Raw genomic sequence first — 18,296 nt, 5'->3', positions numbered from 1 at the left:
GTGACCCCTACACACAGTATTATACCCCATAGTGGCCCCTGCACACAGTATTATCCCCCATAGTGGCCCCTGCACACAGTATTATCCCCCATAGTGGCCCCTGCACACAGTATTATGCCCCATAGTGGCCCCTGCACACAGTATTATGCCCCATAGTGGCCCCTGCACACAGTATTATCCCCCATAGTGGCCCCTGCACACAGTATTATGTCCCATAGTGGCCCCTGCACACAGTATTATGTCCCATAGTGGCCCCTGCACACAGTATTATGTCCCATAGTGGCCCCTGCACACAGTATTATACCCCATAGTGGCCCCTGCACACAGTATTATGTCCCATAGTGGCCCCTGCACACAGTATTATGTCCCATAGTGGCCCCTGCACACAGTATTATGCCCCATAGTGACCCCTACACACAGTATTATGTCCCATAGTGGCCCCTGCACACAGTATTATCCCCCATAGTGGCCCCTGCACACAGTATTATGCCCCATAGTGGCCCCTGCACACAGTATTATCCCCCATAGTGGCCCCTGCACACAGTATTATGTCCCATAGTGGCCCCTGCACACAGTATTATCCCCCATAATGGCCCCTGCACACAGTATTATGTCCCATAGTGGCCCCTGCACACAGTATTATGTCCCATAGTGGCCCCTGCACACAGTATTATCCCCCATAGTGGCCCCTGCACACAGTATTATGCCCCATAGTGGCCCCTGCACACAGTATTATCCCCCATAGTGGCCCCTGCACACAGTATTATACCCCATAGTGGCCCCTGAACACGGTATTATGCCCCATAGTGGCCCCTGCACACAGTATTATGCCCCATATTATGTTCCATTACCTCTCCTGGGCCTCCAATCATTATACTCGGGGATCTGAAAAGACTTCCAAGTATAATAAAAGTCTTTGTGGGGCCCGTGGTGTCACTTACCGATCCCGTCCCCTGTTAGGATCGGTAAGTAAATATGGCCCATTACTGGATGGAGTAACTGCAGCCAGTAATGGCCTATTAAGAAAAAAAAACACAGCGGTAGCCCCTAATGTCTCGGTTCCTGTGGCAGCTGCTACCCCGGTAGTTACGCCCCTGGACCTCAGGTCAGACTCCAAAACCAATCTTGACCCCAAACTACATCCCAAAATCCAGGTCAGCGGGGAGGGGGTGAGTGCAGTGACCCCAGACCCCACAACTAGTATAGACCTCAGATCAAAATCCAAAACTAATCTCGACCCCAAATTACATTCAGAACCTAAATTGAGTTCAGTCCCCAAACCACAGATACTCCAGACCCTACAATAATTCACACTCGAGAACCATTCCTATAACTGATCTAGAGTCCAGTCTAGACCCCAAAATGAATTCAGACCCCAGACCATAAAGCTCATCCACACCACAGAACAGATCCTAAAGTTAATCTAGACCCCGGACTAAACCCCAAACGAAATCCAGACTCCAGTCAAGGACCTAAAATAAATTCAGTACAAAATGAAATCACCAAACTTAGTTCTGACCCAAAAACTGACCCATCCTCTCTATGTGATGATCTTCTCATGCTTGGTGGTTCTGGATATGTAACCTTTCTCCAATTCCATTCTAGATCTTCAATTTCTCCATAAAAGAGGAAAATTGCCCCCCCCCACCCCGAAAAATAAGCCATGGATAAGATCCTAGAAGCCGTCATGCAGTCTTCTTACCCCATGTACGTCAAGCAGAGCCTAGCACGACGGGTCATTGAAGCTTCCAAGCAGCCCATTGACACTGAGCAATGTTGGTCCATGTTAGAACTTTCCACCAAGCTCTTCTTTCTTGGAGATTCCCGATTTGCCCGGGAAACGGCCAGAGAAGTCTTAGAAGTCTACGGCAGATACCACCCAGAAGAATTTGAGGAATTCTTCAATGTCAGGTTTATCTTGAGCCTCCTACAAGAAGGCTATGGGTCTCTCGGAAAGAGACATGCCTACATCTTGGAGTACATCCATCTCGGCCTACAGTTCGTGGCGGACAAACCTTCCACGGAGGAGATCTTCAGGCTCTTGAGAGTAGAAGTTCTTCGTATCGTCTGCGAAAGGCCAAGTCTCAAGGTCTGCGTGAGGGTCAGCAAAATCTTGACCTCCTACCCGCAATGTATCCCGGAAGGGAACCACCAACTCTTGTTCTGCCAGCAGTTGATCAGATGTATCGGCCAGTTCCACTGTCAGTCCGAAGGGGAGGAGGGGATCATACAGTTTCTGGACCAGGTGAACAGAGTCAGCACGCTTCTACAAAATATCTGGAAGCTTCAGACCTCGCTGATCCTTCCATCCCTCAAGGAACTTTTTGCTATCATATCTTTAACAGGTAAGAACATGGCACCCAAGTATGGACGTGTCAGGTCCACCAAAGCAAGGGCTATCCTGTTATTGCCTGACCGTTCTGTGTGCTAAAGTTCCAACCCAGGGCTAGAAAGCTGGACAATGTCTCCAAATGTATAAATATTACCACCATATACTTCTAATGTGTAGTTCTAGTATATGGTGGTATTACATTGCAGTATTATATGCCAAGAATTATGCGGATATTGCATATTATGTGGCACTGTATGGCGGTATAGTGGTATAATGTGGTCTTTCTATGACAGATTTTTCTGAGCACTATATGGCGGTAAAACACTTAAATTGAGCCCTTTCTATTTCCTAAATATGTAATAGCAACCCCAAAGGTGTAGGCCATATCTTCATTATTCACCAGAAATGGGAACCAATCCTATAAAATTGTGATAGGATAAATTTGGGAACGCCCATTTTAAAGGGGGTGTCCGCTTTGTACAGTCCCTACGTAATAAAATTATAATAAAAAAAATAATCAAATCTCATGATCGGAAACCTCAACAATCACTGGTGATCTGCAGGGAAATCTGTCAGTAAGTGTACAGTTTCCCTGCAGCGCCACCACAGGGCAATTGAAGCATTACATAGTACCCATTCACATCGGTGGGTGGTCCGTGTCATGCAGGACAGGATGGGTCCTCCAGAGTGAGAGACGCTCTTTATAACTGATTATCTTGGGGTCCTTAGGGTAGGTCATTAATGTCCTCAAAAATCCCTTGATATCATTGTATGTGATTTCTTATTGTCTGTCCTGAAGATAATTTTTTGGATTTTCTAGATGAGACGGAGTCCCCCTCCAACGCCCTGGCTAGTGTGGTGCAGTATATACCCCTACAGCTCATGGAAGGCATTGTAAGAAATTTGGCCAACGCTGATAGTGTGACTGATGCCCAGATGATGACTTCTATTAACAGGTAGCAGTTCCAGACTTTTACACAAGTCACGCAACTGAGCAAATGACACTCCTTAACCCCTTAATGGAGATAAAAAAAATAATCTACTAATGTCAGTAGTAAAAACTAGGGAGGGGAGAGAAGGGAGATGCAGCTGCAGATTCTCTCCTTTAGTGTGTCTGTGAGGCTGCATGCAGTGAGAGGGGAGGAGGAGCTGCAGGATGGAAAGATCTGATTGGCTCAGGGACACACCAGAAAGAGCCCTCATATATATAGCAGGCATGGAGTGAGAAAAAGTGCAGCTATAGAACCCAGTGAAGAAAAATACAATCGGCAAAAAATTCTAAAGTCATAAACCTCCGTAAAAAAATAGTTTAAAACTGCAATTAGACAGGAGGGAAGAGGAGGGAGATGCAGCTGCAGATGTGCCTGTGAATCTGCATGCTGTGAGAGGGGAGGAGGAGCTGCAGGAGAGAGACATGTGATCATCTCAGGGACAAAGAACCTCTTTCACATCACACCAGAAAGGGCCCAGACATGCTGCAAGCATTGAGCAAGAACAAGTGCAGATATAGAAGCCAGGGAAGCAAAATATCCAAATTATGCAAAAAAAAAAAAAAAAAAAAGTCAAAAACCTCCTTGGTCAAAAAAACATAAATTGCTTAAAACAGTAATTAGAAGAGAGGGAGGAAGAGAGAGGGGGAGAGGCAGCTGCAGATTCTGTTCCTTTGTGTGTCTGCATGATAGCGGGCTGAGAGAGGGGGGAATGGGCTGCTGGGTGGAGACATTTGACATTTGACTCAAGAACTCAGGACAGCTCTTCGGATGCATGTTGTGAGAAGTGAGGAGGAACTTCAGGCAGGGGAGAGGAGGGAGATGCAGCTGCAGATTCTCTCCTTTAGTGTGTCTGTGAGGCTGCATGCTGTGAGAGGGGAGGAGGAGCTGCAGGATGGAAAGATCCGATTGGCTCAGGGACATACCAGAAAGAGCCCTCATATGTAGCAGGCATGGAGTAAGAAAAAGTGCAGCTATAGAACCCAGTGAAGAAAAATACAATCGGCAAAAAGATTCTAAAGTCATAAACCTCCGTAAAAAAAATAGTTTAAAACTGCAATTAGAAGACAGGGGGGAAAAGGAGGGAGATGCAGCTGCAGATGTGCCTGTGAATCTGCATGCTGTGAGAGGGGAGGAGGAGCTGCAGGATGGAAAGATCCGATTGGCTCAGGGACACAGGACTGCTCTTATGCCTCACCAAAAAGAGCCCTCATATGTAGCAGGCATGGAGTGAGAAAAAGTGCAGCTATAGAACCCAGTGAAGAAAAATACAATCGGCAAAAAAATTCTAAAGTCATAAACCTCCGTAAAAAAATAGTTTAAAACTGCAATTAGACAGGAGGGAAGAGGAGGGAGATGCAGCTGCAGATGTGCCTGTGAATCTGCATGCTGTGAGAGGGGAGGAGGAGCTGCAGAAGAGAGATGTGATCATCTCAGGGACAAAGGACCTCTATTACATCACACCAGAAAGAGCCCAAGCAAGCATTGAGCAAGAACAAGTGCAGATATATATACCAGGGAAGCAAAATATCCAAATTATGCAAAAAAAAAAAAGTCAAAAACCCCCTTGGTCAAAAAAACTTAAATTGCTTAAAACAGTAATTAGAAGAGAGGGAGGAAGAGAGAGGGGGAGAGGAGCTGCAGATTCTGTTCCTTTGTGTGTCTGCAGCTGTGGGCTGAGAGAGGGGAGAATGGGCTACTGGGTGGAGACATTTGACATTTGGCTCAAGAACTCAGGACAGCTCTTCGGATGCATGTTGTGAGGAGGAACTGCAGGCAGGGGAGAAGAGGGAGATGCAGCTGCAGATTTTCTCCCTTTGTGTATCTGTAAAACTGCATGCTGTGAGAGGGGAGGAGGAGCTGCTGATACCAGGAAACCAGGAAGAAAAAGGCCCAAAAATTGCAAGTTACCCACAACATATTAGGAATAGTGTCACTGTCAATCTCTTCTCTCTGCAGGATGATCGACTGGGTGTCATGGCCGCTTGGCAAGAACATTGACAAATGGATTATCGCCTTATTAAAGGGGCTCGCCGCCGTGAAGAAGTTCAGCATCCTCACCGAAGTCTCACTAGCAAAAATACAAAAGGTCCGAGTCCGCCTCAGATATTTAGGATTTTGTGGGTGTATTTGTCATGAGTAGATGTTACAATGATGGGTTGTTCCCACTGGCAAACAGGTTACGGTGCCCCTTTAAGGGACCGCTTGTGTTTGACGTTCATATGTTTTGCAAATTGACAATTTTTCAAAAAAATTGTGTTGCAAAATTTCAGCTTTAAGCCAAACTTAGGAAAATCGGCAAACACTATTCTCAGGGCGCCACTGGTTTTCCTTATGGAGATCTAACAGTGTTGCCTCCTGGGAATAATATGCAAATGAGCTCTCTCTAGCGCCATCTGTAGGTAGTTACCTTGTAAGTCAATGTCCGTCCCATGAAAGAGCCCTGACACATGAATAGGGATAACTCTTTGCTAAAAATTTACAGTTTCCCCCATCAGCATTATGGGTAAGAGGATATGATATTTTAGGAGAAGTCTCCCGGGACCTCTTGTAATATTTGGGTCTCGTTTCAGGTGTTCTCGAAGCTGCTGTACCCTGTGGTGCGAGAGGCGGCGCTGTCTGTCCTCCGGTACATGCTGCTGAGTTTTCAGCACTCGCCTGAAGCGTTTCACTTGGTAAGAGACCGGTTCTATTTACCCCTACCCCATGTCATACTGTGCGGTGGAAAAGTATGTGCCCCCTTCCCAGTATTAGTCCCTTGAGGTCGACCCATCAGGTCAGTGCATGGCCCCCTGCGGCATCATGGTCATCCTCCATAGACCCCCCCCCCCCGCTTATCTCTACCATGTACAAAGTCTATTGGTTCCTCCTCTTGTCCTGCAGATCGTTCCTCACGTCCTGCAGATGGTCGCCTGCCTCTCCAATGAGAACACTAACTCGGCGGCCAGTTGCCTGGAGCAGTTTGCCGAGTTGGTGCATTGCATGGTCTTCCGCTTCTCGGGCTATCCTGATCTGTATGAGCCGGTCATGGAAGCCATAAAGGTGGGCGCTGGGTGTGAGCAGAAGCATCACTACAATGTGTCACTACATAGGGGGCTAAAGGGGAGGTCTAACTTTCATCGTCCTCCAGATATGGATGAGGGTGGGGTGTTTTTTTATGTTGGGACCCTCCAAGGACCAGAATTTCTTTCACAAACCCCCTTTGAACGAGAGTCACTTGGTCATATGGGGGGTCTGCAGGAGTACAGTGGGGTCAGATAATAGGTAATATGGGGGGTCTGTGGGAGGATGGTGGGGTCAGATGACAGGTAATATGGGGGGTCTGGGGGAATATAATGGGGTCAGATGACAGGTAATATGGGGGGTCTGTGGGAGGATGGTGGGGTCAGATGACTGGTAATATGGGGGGTCTGGGGGAGTATAGTGGGGTCACATGCAGGTAATATGGAGGGTCTGGGGAGTATAATGGGGTCAGATGACAGGTAATATGGGGGGTCTGTGGGAGGATGGTGGGGTCAGATGACTGGTAATATGGGGGGTCTGTGGGAGGATGGTGGGGTCAGATGACTGGTAATATGGGGGGTCTGGGGGAGGATGGTGGGGTCAGATGACAGGTAATATGAGGCGTCTGGGGGAGGATGGTGGGGTCAGATGACAGGTAATATGGGGGGTCTGTGGGAGGATGGTGGGGTCAGATGATAGGTAATATGGGGGCTGTGGGAGGATGGTGGGGTCAGATGACAGGTAATATGGGGGGGGTCTGTGGGAGGATGGTGGGGTCAGATCATAGGTAATATGGGGGGGTCTGGGGGAGTATAATGGGGTCAGATGACAGGTAATATGGGGGGTCTGTGGGAGGATGGTGGGGTCAGATGACAGGTAATATGGGGGGTCTGTGGGAGGATGGTGGGGTCAGTTGACAGGTAGTACAGGGAGTCTGCAGAAGTATGGTGGGGTCACATAACTGGTAATATTGGGGGTCTGCGGGCGTAGGGTGGGGTCAGATGATGGGTAATATGGGGGGGTCAGTGGGAGTATAGTGGGGTCACATGCAGGTAATATGGAGGGTCTGGGGGAGGATGGTGCGGTCAGATGACAGGTAATATGGGGGGTCTGCGGGAGGATGGTGGAGTCAGATGACAGGTAATATGGGGGGTCTGCGGGAGGATGGTGGGGTTAGATGACAGGTAATATGGGGGGGTCTGCGGGAGGATGGTGGGGTCAGATGACAGGTAATATGGGGGGTCTGCGGGAGGATGGTGCGGTCAGATGACAGGTAATATGGGGGGTCTGCGGGAGGATGGAGGGGTCAGATGACAGGTAATATGGGGGGGTCTGTGGGAGTATAGTGGGGTCAGATGACAGGTAATATGGGGGGGTCTGCAGGCATAGGGTGGGGTCAGATGACAGGTAATATGGGGGGTCTGCAGGGACATGATGGGGTCAGATGACAGATAATATGGGAGGGGTCTCTGACCATATGTCCTTCTTTCTGGCAGAAGTTACCAGTTCCCAATGAAGATCGGATAAAACAGCTTCTCGGCCAGAACGCTTGGACCTCCCAGAAGAACGAGCTGGCGCCTTATTACCCCCGACTGGTGTCCAAGTCAGACACGGGGAAGATCGGCCTAATAAACCTGGGGAACACGTGTTACATGAACAGCATCCTGCAGGCCTTGTTCATGGCGTCCGAGTAAGTGCGGCCCTCACATCATGGCGGCAGAAGCTGTACCGAGGCGTCTATGATGACCATGTCCAGGATCTGGGATCACCCTCAGTGTGGGCGGGCAAAGACCTCCTGTCATTACTGATGGACTCCACCCAGTGGGCACCATGTAAATGCTCTTAACTGGCTTCCCTCCTTAGCGCCCCCTACTGGTTGTCCATGACTTGTTTTTGTCTTTCCATTGGGGTGGTTTCACCTGATGGGAAGAAGTCAACAGTAGGAACCCCAGGAGGTGTATGGCGGTATTATTTATGGGTTACTGCTTATCATATGGGCTGTATATGGCGGTATTACTTATGGGTTACTGCTTATCATATGGGCTGTATATGGCGGTATTATTTATGGGTTACTGCTTATGATATGGGCTGTATATGGCGGTATTATTTATGGGTTACTGCTTATCATATGGGCTGTATATGGCGGTATTATTTATGAATTGCTGTATCAAGTGGGAAATACAAGTCAGTGTTATGTGGGTTACTGCTTATCATATGGGCTGTATATGGCAGTGTTATGAGGGTTGTGGATGCATTGTCTTTGCACTATATGGCAGTGTGCAGTTATGTGTGTTTTATATGGTGGTATGAAGGTTGTATATGGCGTTACTGTATTGGCATTATATGGTGGCTGTCATCTGGAGTACATAGGACTGTATTTTCTTGGCACTACGTGGCATTCTGTTACCTATATAAAGGTGAATTGCCTTGGTACTATATGGCAGTGTAGAACTATTATGTGACTTGTATAGGCAGCATTGTGGCGGCACTATATCACAATATGGAGCTGAGCCTGTCTCTTACTGTATACCGTTACTGGCTGCGATTTGTAGTCCCTACATCAGGGGTCTCATCTTTAGGGTACAGGAGGCGTCCCAACTGCGGGTCAGAGCTCAAGCTGCCCCCAAGAGGCTCCACCGAACACAGCAATAAGCCTTATAATATCCCCAGTCTGAGGCCCCGCGGGGCAGCGCTCGCCAGAGGGTCATCGATTTTACTCTTAGGGTGCATGCACACTACGTAACGCCGGGCGTGTATGAGAGCCGTACACGCCGGCATTACAGCAGACTGCCGAACACTTCCCATTCACTTCAATGGGAGCGCTCGTAACAGCGGCGTTTACGAGCGCTCCCATTGAAGTGAATGGGAAGTGTTCGGCAGCCCTGCTGTAACGCCGGCGTGTACGGCTCTCATACACGCCCGGCGTTACGTAGTGTGCATGCACCCTTAGATGACAATTTACATCGACCAAAAATAGCATCATGGACGTTACCAGCAGGAAGGGCCCGGCAGAGAGAGAGCGGGACTGAGAGGCCTCCAGCAAACTGCAGGGCATGATGGGAGAGTCCGAATTGTGGTTACTCCTCAAGCTGCAGCAAATTCAGGTCTCTGATGTGGGATTTGTTCTCAGTTTCAGGCACTCGGTCCTCTGTTTACGGGACAGCAACAACCAACCCCTGATGATGAAGCTGCAGCACCTCTTTGCTTTTCTAGAGCACAGCCAGGTATAACAGTCATACAGGTATAATGTAACGTATGTGCACAGCAGAATAGTGAGCGCAGCTCTGGAGTATAATACAGGATAAGTAATGTAATGTATGTACACAGTGACTGTACCAGCAGAATAGTGAGCGCAGCTCTGGAGTATAGTACAGGATAAGTAATGTAATGTATGTACACAGTGACTGCACCAGCAGAATAGTGAGTGCAGCTCTGGAGTATAATACAGGATAAGTAATGTAATGTATGTACACAGTGACTGCACCAGCAGAATAGTGAGCACAGCTCTGGAGTATAATACAGGATAAGTAATGTAATGTATGTACACAGTCACTGCACCAGCAGAATAGTGAGCGCAGCTCTGGAGTATAATACAGGATAAGTAATGTAATGTATGTACACAGTCACTGCACCAGCAGAATAGTGAGCACAGCTCTGGAGTATAATACAGGATAAGTAATGTAATGTATGTACACAGTCACTGCACCAGCAGAATAGTGAGCGCAGCTCTGGAGTATAATACAGGATAAGTAATGTAATGTATGTACACAGTGACTGTACCAGCAGAATAGTGAGCGCAGCTCTGGGGTATAATACAGGATAAGTAATGTAATGTATGTACACAGTGACTGCACCAGCAGAATAGTGAGCGCAGCTCTGGAGTATAATACAGGATAAGTAATGTAATGTATGTACACAGTGACTGTACCAGCAGAATAGTGAGTGCAGCTGTGGAGTATAATACAGGATAAGTAATGTAATGTATGTACACAGTGACTGCACCAGCAGAATAGTGAGCGCAGCTCTGGAGTATAATACAGGATAAGTAATGTAATGTATGTACACAGTCACTGCACCAGCAGAATAGTGAGCGCAGCTCTGGAGTATAATACAGGATAAGTAATGTAATGTATGTACACAGTGACTGTACCAGCAGAATAGTGAGCGCAGCTCTGGGGTATAATACAGGATAAGTAATGTAATGTATGTACACAGTGACTGCACCAGCAGAATAGTGAGCGCAGCTCTGGAGTATAATACAGGATAAGTAATGTAATGTATGTACACAGTGACTGTACCAGCAGAATAGTGAGTGCAGCTGTGGAGTATAATACAGGATAAGTAATGTAATGTATGTACACAGTGACTGCACCAGCAGAATAGTGAGCGCAGCTCTGGAGTATAATACAGGATAAGTAATGTAATGTATGTACACAGTGACTGTACCAGCAGAATAGTGAGTGCAGCTGTGGAGTATAATACAGGATAAGTAATGTAATGTATGTACACAGTGACTGTACCAGCAGAATAGTGAGCGCAGCTCTGGAGTATAATACAGGATAAGTAATGTAATGTACTGTATGTACACAGTGACTGTACCAGCAGAATAGTGAGCGCAGCTCTGGAGTATAATACAGGATAAGTAATGTAATGTATGTACACAGTGACTGCACCAGCAGAATAGTGAGCGCAGCTCTGGAGTATAATACAGGATAAGTAATGTAATGTATGTACACAGTGACTGCACCAGCAGAATAGTGAGCACAGCTCTGGAGTATAATACAGGATAAGTAATGTAATGTATGTACACAGTCACTGCACCAGCAGAATAGTGAGCGCAGCTCTGGAGTATAATACAGGATAAGTAATGTAATGTATGTACACAGTGACTGTACCAGCAGAATAGTGAGCGCAGCTCTGGGGTATAATACAGGATAAGTAATGTAATGTATGTACACAGTGACTGCACCAGCAGAATAGTGAGCGCAGCTCTGGAGTATAATACAGGATAAGTAATGTAATGTATGTACACAGTGACTGTACCAGCAGAATAGTGAGCGCAGCTCTGGAGTATAATACAGGAAAAGTAATGTAATGTATGTACACAGTGACTGCACCAGCAGGATAGTGAGCGCAGCTCTGGAGTATAATACAGGATAAGTAATGTAATGTAATGTATGTACACAGTGACTGTACCAGCAGAATAGAGAGCGCAGCTCTGGAGTACAATACAGGGTAAGTAATGTAATGTATGTACACAGTCACTGCACCAGCAGAATAGTGAGCGCAGCTCTGGAGTATAATACAGGATAAGTAATGTATGTACACAGTGACTGCACCAGCAGAATAGTGAGCGCAGCTGTGGAGTATAATACAGGATAAGTAATGTAATGTATGTACACAGTGACTGCACCAGCAGAATAGTGAGCGCAGCTCTGGAGTATAATACAGGATAAGTAATGTAATGTATGTACACAGTGACTGCACCAGCAGAATAGTGAGCGCAGCTGTGGAGTATAATACAAGATAAGTAATGTAATGTATGTACACAGTGACTGTACCTGCAGAATAGTGAGCGCAGCTCTGGAGTATAATACAGGATAAGTACTGTAATGTATGTACACAGTGACTGCACCAGCAGAATAGTGAGCGCAGCTCTGGAGTATAATACAGGATAAGTAATGTAATGTATGTACACAGTGACTGCACCAGCAGAATAGTGAGCGCAGCTCTGGAGTATAATACAGGATAAGTAATGTAATGTATGTACACAGTGACTGTACCAGCAGAATAGTGAGCGCAGCTCTGGAGTATAATACAGGATAAGTAATTTAATGTATGTACACAGTGACTGCACCAGCAGAATAGTGAGCGCAGCTCTGGAGTATAATACAGGATAAGTAATGTAATGTATGTACACAGTGACTGCACCAGCAGAATAGTGAGCACAGCTCTGGAGTATAATACAGGATAAGTAATGTAATGTACAGTATGTACACAGTGACTGTACCAGCAGAATAGTGAGCGCAGCTCTGGAGTATAATACAGGATAAGTAATGTAATGTATGTACACAGTGACTGTACCAGCAGAATAGTGAGCACAGCTCTGGAGTATAATACAGGATAAGTAATGTAATGTATGTACACAGTGACTGCACCAGCAGAATAGTGAGCGCAGCTCTGGAGTATAATACAGGATAAGTAATGTAATGTATGTATACAGTGACTGCACCAGCAGAATAGTGAGCGCAGCTCTGGAGTATAATACAGGATAAGTAATGTAATGTATGTACACAGTGACTGCACTTGCAGAATAGTGAGCGCAGCTCTGGAGTATAATACAGGATAAGTAATGTAATGTATGTACACAGTGACTGCACCAGCAGAATAGTGAGCGCAGCTCTGGAGTATAATACAGGATAAGTAATGTAATGTATGTACACAGTGACTGTACCAGCAGAATAGTGAGTGCAGCTCTGGAGTATAATACAGGATAAGTAATGTAATGTATGTACACAGTGACTGTACCAGCAGAATAGTGAGCACAGCTCTGGAGTATAATACAGGATAAGTAATGTAATGTATGTACACAGTGACTGTACCAGCAGAATAGTGAGCGCAGCTCTGGAGTATAATACAGGATAAGTAATGTAATGTATGTACACAGTGACTGCACCAGCAGAATAGTGAGCACAGCTCTGGAGTATAATACAGGAAAAGTAATGTAATGTATGTTCACAGTGACTGTACCAGCAGAATAGTGAGCGCAGCTCTGGAGTATAATACAGGATAAGTAATGTAATGTATGTACACAGGGACTGCACCAGCAGAATAGTGAGCGCAGCTCTGGAGTATAATACAGGATAAGTAATGTAATGTATGTACACAGTGACTGTACCAGCAGAATAGTGAGCGCAGCTCTGGAGTATAATACAGGATAAGTAATGTAATGTATGTACACAGTGACTGTACCAGCAGAATAGTGAGCGCAGCTCTGGAGTATAATACAGGATAAGTAATGTAATGTATGTACACGGTGACTGTACCAGCAGAATAGTGAGCGCAGCTCTGGAGTATAATACAGGATAAGTAATGTAATGTATGTATACAGTGACTGCACCAGCAGAATAGTGAGCGCAGCTCTGGAGTATAATACAGGATAAGTAATGTAATGTATGTACACAGTGACTGCACTTGCAGAATAGTGAGCGCAGCTCTGGAGTATAATACAGGATAAGTAATGTAATGTATGTACACAGTGACTGCACCAGCAGAATAGTGAGCGCAGCTCTGGAGTATAATACAGGATAAGTAATGTAATGTATGTACACAGTGACTGTACCAGCAGAATAGTGAGTGCAGCTCTGGAGTATAATACAGGATAAGTAATGTAATGTATGTACACAGTGACTGTACCAGCAGAATAGTGAGCACAGCTCTGGAGTATAATACAGGATAAGTAATGTAATGTATGTACACAGTGACTGTACCAGCAGAATAGTGAGCACAGCTCTGGAGTATAATACAGGATAAGTAATGTAATGTATGTACACAGTGACTGTACCAGCAGAATAGTGAGCGCAGCTCTGGAGTATAATACAGGATAAGTAATGTAATGTATGTACACAGTGACTGCACCAGCAGAATAGTGAGCACAGCTCTGGAGTATAATACAGGAAAAGTAATGTAATGTATGTTCACAGTGACTGTACCAGCAGAATAGTGAGCGCAGCTCTGGAGTATAATACAGGATAAGTAATGTAATGTATGTACACAGGGACTGCACCAGCAGAATAGTGAGCGCAGCTCTGGAGTATAATACAGGATAAGTAATGTAATGTATGTACACAGTGACTGTACCAGCAGAATAGTGAGCGCAGCTCTGGAGTATAATACAGGATAAGTAATGTAATGTATGTACACAGTGACTGTACCAGCAGAATAGTGAGCGCAGCTCTGGAGTATAATACAGGATAAGTAATGTAATGTATGTACACGGTGACTGTACCAGCAGAATAGTGAGCGCAGCTCTGGAGTATAATACAGGATAAGTAATGTAATGTATGTACACGGTGACTGTACCAGCAGAATAGTGAGCGCAGCTCTGGAGTATAATACAGGATGTATCTCAGGATCAGTACAGGATAAGTAATGTAATCTCAAATGGGGAACCCGAACAACAGAGAGGTGGATCGCTAAGGGCTTGTTCACACGGGCACAGAGGGGGCGGATTATGGTGCGTAATCTACGTCATAATCCACCCCCTCACAATGGTGTTCTATGGAGACCACCAGGCTGCAACGAAAAATAGAAGAGAGCTGCACTATCTTCACTCTCGGTGCCAAAATCCGCCATTACGCTCCCCGTCTGAACTTAGCCTAAAACAGCGATTGCACATGGTCGGTTGGGTAATTGACTTTTTAAAACTGAGACCTTTTAGACGTCCCCCTTGCAGGACTTTTCTTCTTCCGATTTTCGGTTTCAGAGGATTTTCTGTTCTGGGCCCCAAACCAGAGACAGCTCTACAATGTCTAAATAACCTAAGAGGTTCCATGGACAAATAACACGTGACAAACTCCTTTAAGACATTGAAAAATAAATTTCTCATGGCAGTGACGTGGTTAATGTTATATTCTTCTAGCGCCCGGCTATCTCACCTGAAAGTTTCCTGGCCTCCTCCTGGCCCCCTTGGTTTACTCCTGGAGTGCAGCAAGACTGCTCAGAATATCTGAAGTATCTGCTAGATCGGTAAGTCGGCTCCATTGGGGTGTTAATGTTTTGTTTCCCCTCCATGATAAGGGGTGACAGATGTATTAGGCGGCTGCTTATCTCCCTCCCCTTTAGAACCATATAAGCAATAGGCATGGCCTTAATCACAACTCCACCATCAAACTTTGAGATGAACCTTGCCAAAACCTCTGAAACTTTCTATTTTGATGGTTCCATTTCTTTTCTCCCCCCCCCCCAAAGGCTTCACGAGGAGGAAAAAACGGGCAAAAGGATTTCCCAAACTCTCGCCCAGACCAGCTGTAGTTTCCAAGTGAAGAAAACCATCCTGGGCAACAGAACATTAGTGGAGCAGATGTTTGGCGGTCGTATAGTCACCAAAATTCGATGCCTGAAGTGCCACAGTATCTCCGCCAGGGAAGAGGCCTTCACCGACTTATCTCTGGCTTTCCCACCCAGAGATGACCCCACAACAAAATTTCCGAAGACCACAGTTCCTCCCAGTGGACCACTTAAAGATACGGGGCCCAAAAATCTTGAAGGTCAAGACCAACAGTCAACAAGTTCTCCACACCATGGAACATGGAAACAGACATCTGAGAAGAACCAGGGAAAGGCAACACCTGTAGAGATGTCAGATAAAGTACCTTCCCGAGACAAAGACGAGAACAATTGTTCCTTAGATGGAGGTCAGGACTTGTCTGCGTCTTCATCTTCTGAGGGAACGGGGTCGAAAAAATGTTCCCTCACCTTATCAGATTTGATCAACCATTTCTTATGCCCTGAGATGTTAACAGAAGATAACAAGTATCGATGCGAGACCTGCGCCTCCTTACAAGACGCCGAGAAGGTGGTGGAGCTCTCCACAGGTCCACAGTATCTCATCTTGACTTTGCTAAGGTTCTCTTTCGACCTGAAGGCCATGAGAAGGAGGAAGATCTTGGACAACGTGTCGATTCCTTTGATGCTCAAGTTACCGGTGCAGATCACTCCTCATCGGTCGGAGAATGCCTGTATAGAAAGTAGTGGTAGATCCACCTTGGCCAACCCTCGCCAGTCCGCAACCTATGACTTGTGCACCGTCATTGTTCACTCTGGCCTCTCCTCAGAAAGCGGACATTATTATTGCTACTCGAGGGACTGCATGGACAAAGACGGTCATAAACCCTCAAGTACTGGGGTTAAGAAGTTTGCTAGTGACAAACATCTAGACATGGAGATCCAGTGGTACCTGTTCAACGACACCAGAGTCTCCTTCTCCTCCTTCGAATCGGTCAGCAACGTCACTTCCTTCTTCCCCAAGGATACGGCCTATGTCTTGTTCTACAGACACAGAACTCACGGCCAGGCGGACTCTGTTATAGACTCGGGGTCTTCAAAGTCGCATGGAGACGCGGCCCTCAGTAAGGAGCTGATGGAAGCCATTTCCAAGGACAACATCAAGTATCTGCAGGTCAGTTTTCTGAACCTTGTCACCACCAGAATGGTGGAACAACTGGGGTGGAGGAAGCGTAGGGTGGTCATACACGTGTTGGCCAAATACTCCCTTCTGATAACCATCGTAGATATGGTTGGCTTGGTACATACCCATGTCCTCAATGGGGTGAGTCATGGCCAGATTGCAATGGTCCCACCACTTTGGCAGTGGCTGAGAAGAAAAGGATCAGTCATATGAACTCCAACATGCCTGATCCTTCTCTCTCCCTAAACGTCGGCCATTGGTGAAGAGTTGGAGGGTATGACTCCTCGCTCCCCAAAGAGAACACAGGCACACTTGTCCAAGCCAAGCATGTATGTTTATGGGGCAGTCGATCAGAATAGTTGGTAGACAACAACTTAAAGGGGTTTCCTGGTGTTTTTGGGGGTTCTGTACATAGGGGTTTTAACCCTGGGTCATGTGATTGGAATCAGCACCTGACCTCTGAGTTGCTCCGCCCGCTCACCTGTGGGGGCGGGGTTTATTATTATATGATCGAGTCTGACACTTCCTGTGAACACAAGAGGGGAAGGAGGAGTCAACGCAACGTACTGGGTCTGATCACGTGACACAGGAACAATTTGGGACCTATAGGTACAAAGCTTAAAATAATAGATGATCAACTCCCTGGAGAACCTATTTAGAGTGTATGCCCAACTTTTTGCAGACCCTGAACGTCACCTGTATCTGCGACATTACCCAGACTCACTGGCGTTCTGCCAAGCCTGCAGCTTCTGGATTCTGTTCTTGAACCAGGAGGATCAGGATGAACAACGATCAGGATTTTATCTATGCATGGTCTCCTAGGAAGAATAAAGGGGAATTGAAATAAAAAATTTAAAATTTTTTGTATTTTAACAGGAGCAAGAGAAGGAGGCGAGGAACAGGGCGGCTTATATCTCTCCGCTGCTGAAGTCTCCTCTGTGGTGGCAGGACTTCGACAAGGACAGCGACGACGACGCCTCTGCCGGGGGGCTGGGGTCGGCCACCGGTGGGGCCTCGGGATCCTTTCACGGTCTTGTTTTTTAGAGACTCCACCTCAGATCTGCTCCATCCTCTGTTTATTTTAGTGGCCTTCTAAATTTTATGGATAGATACTCCTCAGCTCAAAGCGGATCCAGAACATCCAAATCCAATATCTGGCTAAAGCTCTGCATGGTGTCTCTACAGACTACAAGATATTGTTAGATACATTTTCTTCGAGTGTATCTAAGCAACGTTTAGATACGTTGTATGGGGGGAACTTTTTGGCTTTGATAATGCAAAACAACCAAAGACTAATTTATAGAGAACCCTGCAAACCTCCGACCGCAATAAACAAAATCTTCTGAAGTCAGCCTGGTGTCATGTCCTTATAAATCCTGTGCTCATGCAGACTAGATCACCCAGATTTCCTAGAACCCTGAGCAACATATCATAGGAGTTGCACCGCTACCTACTCAGAAATCTTGGAAAGCTGAGTAGGTTGTACATTACACAGTCTCAATTTACTGGGTACAGTATGGGATCATGATCTGGGAAGGAAGGGGTTCGGCCATCAGCTTCCTCCTTCTTTACCTTGTGATGCAGCCGCGCAGTTGTATTGTTTTAGCTCCATTTTTGTAATACAGAGCTCCAGATTTCCAGCGTTAAATATTATTCTACCTGCAGTCACCACTAGAGGGAGCTCAGGAGGTTACGGCAGACTGTGTTAGTATTAAATCCAATGTACAGTATGCAGGAAGCTCCCTCTAGTGGTGGTTGCAGGCAGAAATTTATCATTTTAGGT

At 46.2% G+C, this 18,296-nt stretch overlaps 1 protein-coding gene across 1 annotated transcript; it reads left to right on the top strand.

Annotated features, from left to right (window-relative positions):
- Positions 1-1,657: 1,657 nt before the first annotated feature.
- Positions 1,658-17,595, top strand: USP35 (ubiquitin specific peptidase 35). The gene is made up of 10 exons (XM_075266237.1): positions 1,658-2,345; positions 3,153-3,288; positions 5,281-5,410; positions 5,895-5,996; positions 6,205-6,363; positions 7,821-8,014; positions 9,455-9,548; positions 14,966-15,072; positions 15,295-16,504; positions 17,390-17,595. Exons 1-10 carry the CDS (start codon positions 1,664-1,666, stop codon positions 17,555-17,557), a joined length of 2,982 nt encoding a protein of 993 aa, XP_075122338.1. The 5' UTR covers positions 1,658-1,663; the 3' UTR covers positions 17,558-17,595.
- The last annotated feature ends 701 nt before the right edge of the window (positions 17,596-18,296 follow it).

The sequence above is a fragment of the Leptodactylus fuscus genome, chromosome 2 (genome assembly GCF_031893055.1).
Source record: "Leptodactylus fuscus isolate aLepFus1 chromosome 2, aLepFus1.hap2, whole genome shotgun sequence".
In the NCBI taxonomy this organism is placed as follows: Eukaryota; Metazoa; Chordata; class Amphibia; order Anura; family Leptodactylidae; genus Leptodactylus; species Leptodactylus fuscus.
Note: the sequence above shows the minus strand (reverse complement) of the source record. Positions and strands in the feature narration are given on the sequence as shown.

What these genes read in the sequence shown, in the direction of transcription:
- USP35 (XM_075266237.1), top strand. Translation starts at nt 1,664, where the DNA reads ATGGATAAGATCCTAGAAGCCGTCATGCAGTCTTCTTACCCCATGTAC. An exon ending in GCCTTGTTCATGGCGTCCGA is followed by an intron (nt 8,015 to 9,454) that starts GTAAGTGCGGCC and finishes ATTTGTTCTCAG; the next exon opens with TTTCAGGCACTCGGTCCTCT. An exon ending in ACAACATCAAGTATCTGCAG is followed by an intron (nt 16,505 to 17,389) that starts GTCAGTTTTCTG and finishes GTATTTTAACAG; the next exon opens with GAGCAAGAGAAGGAGGCGAG.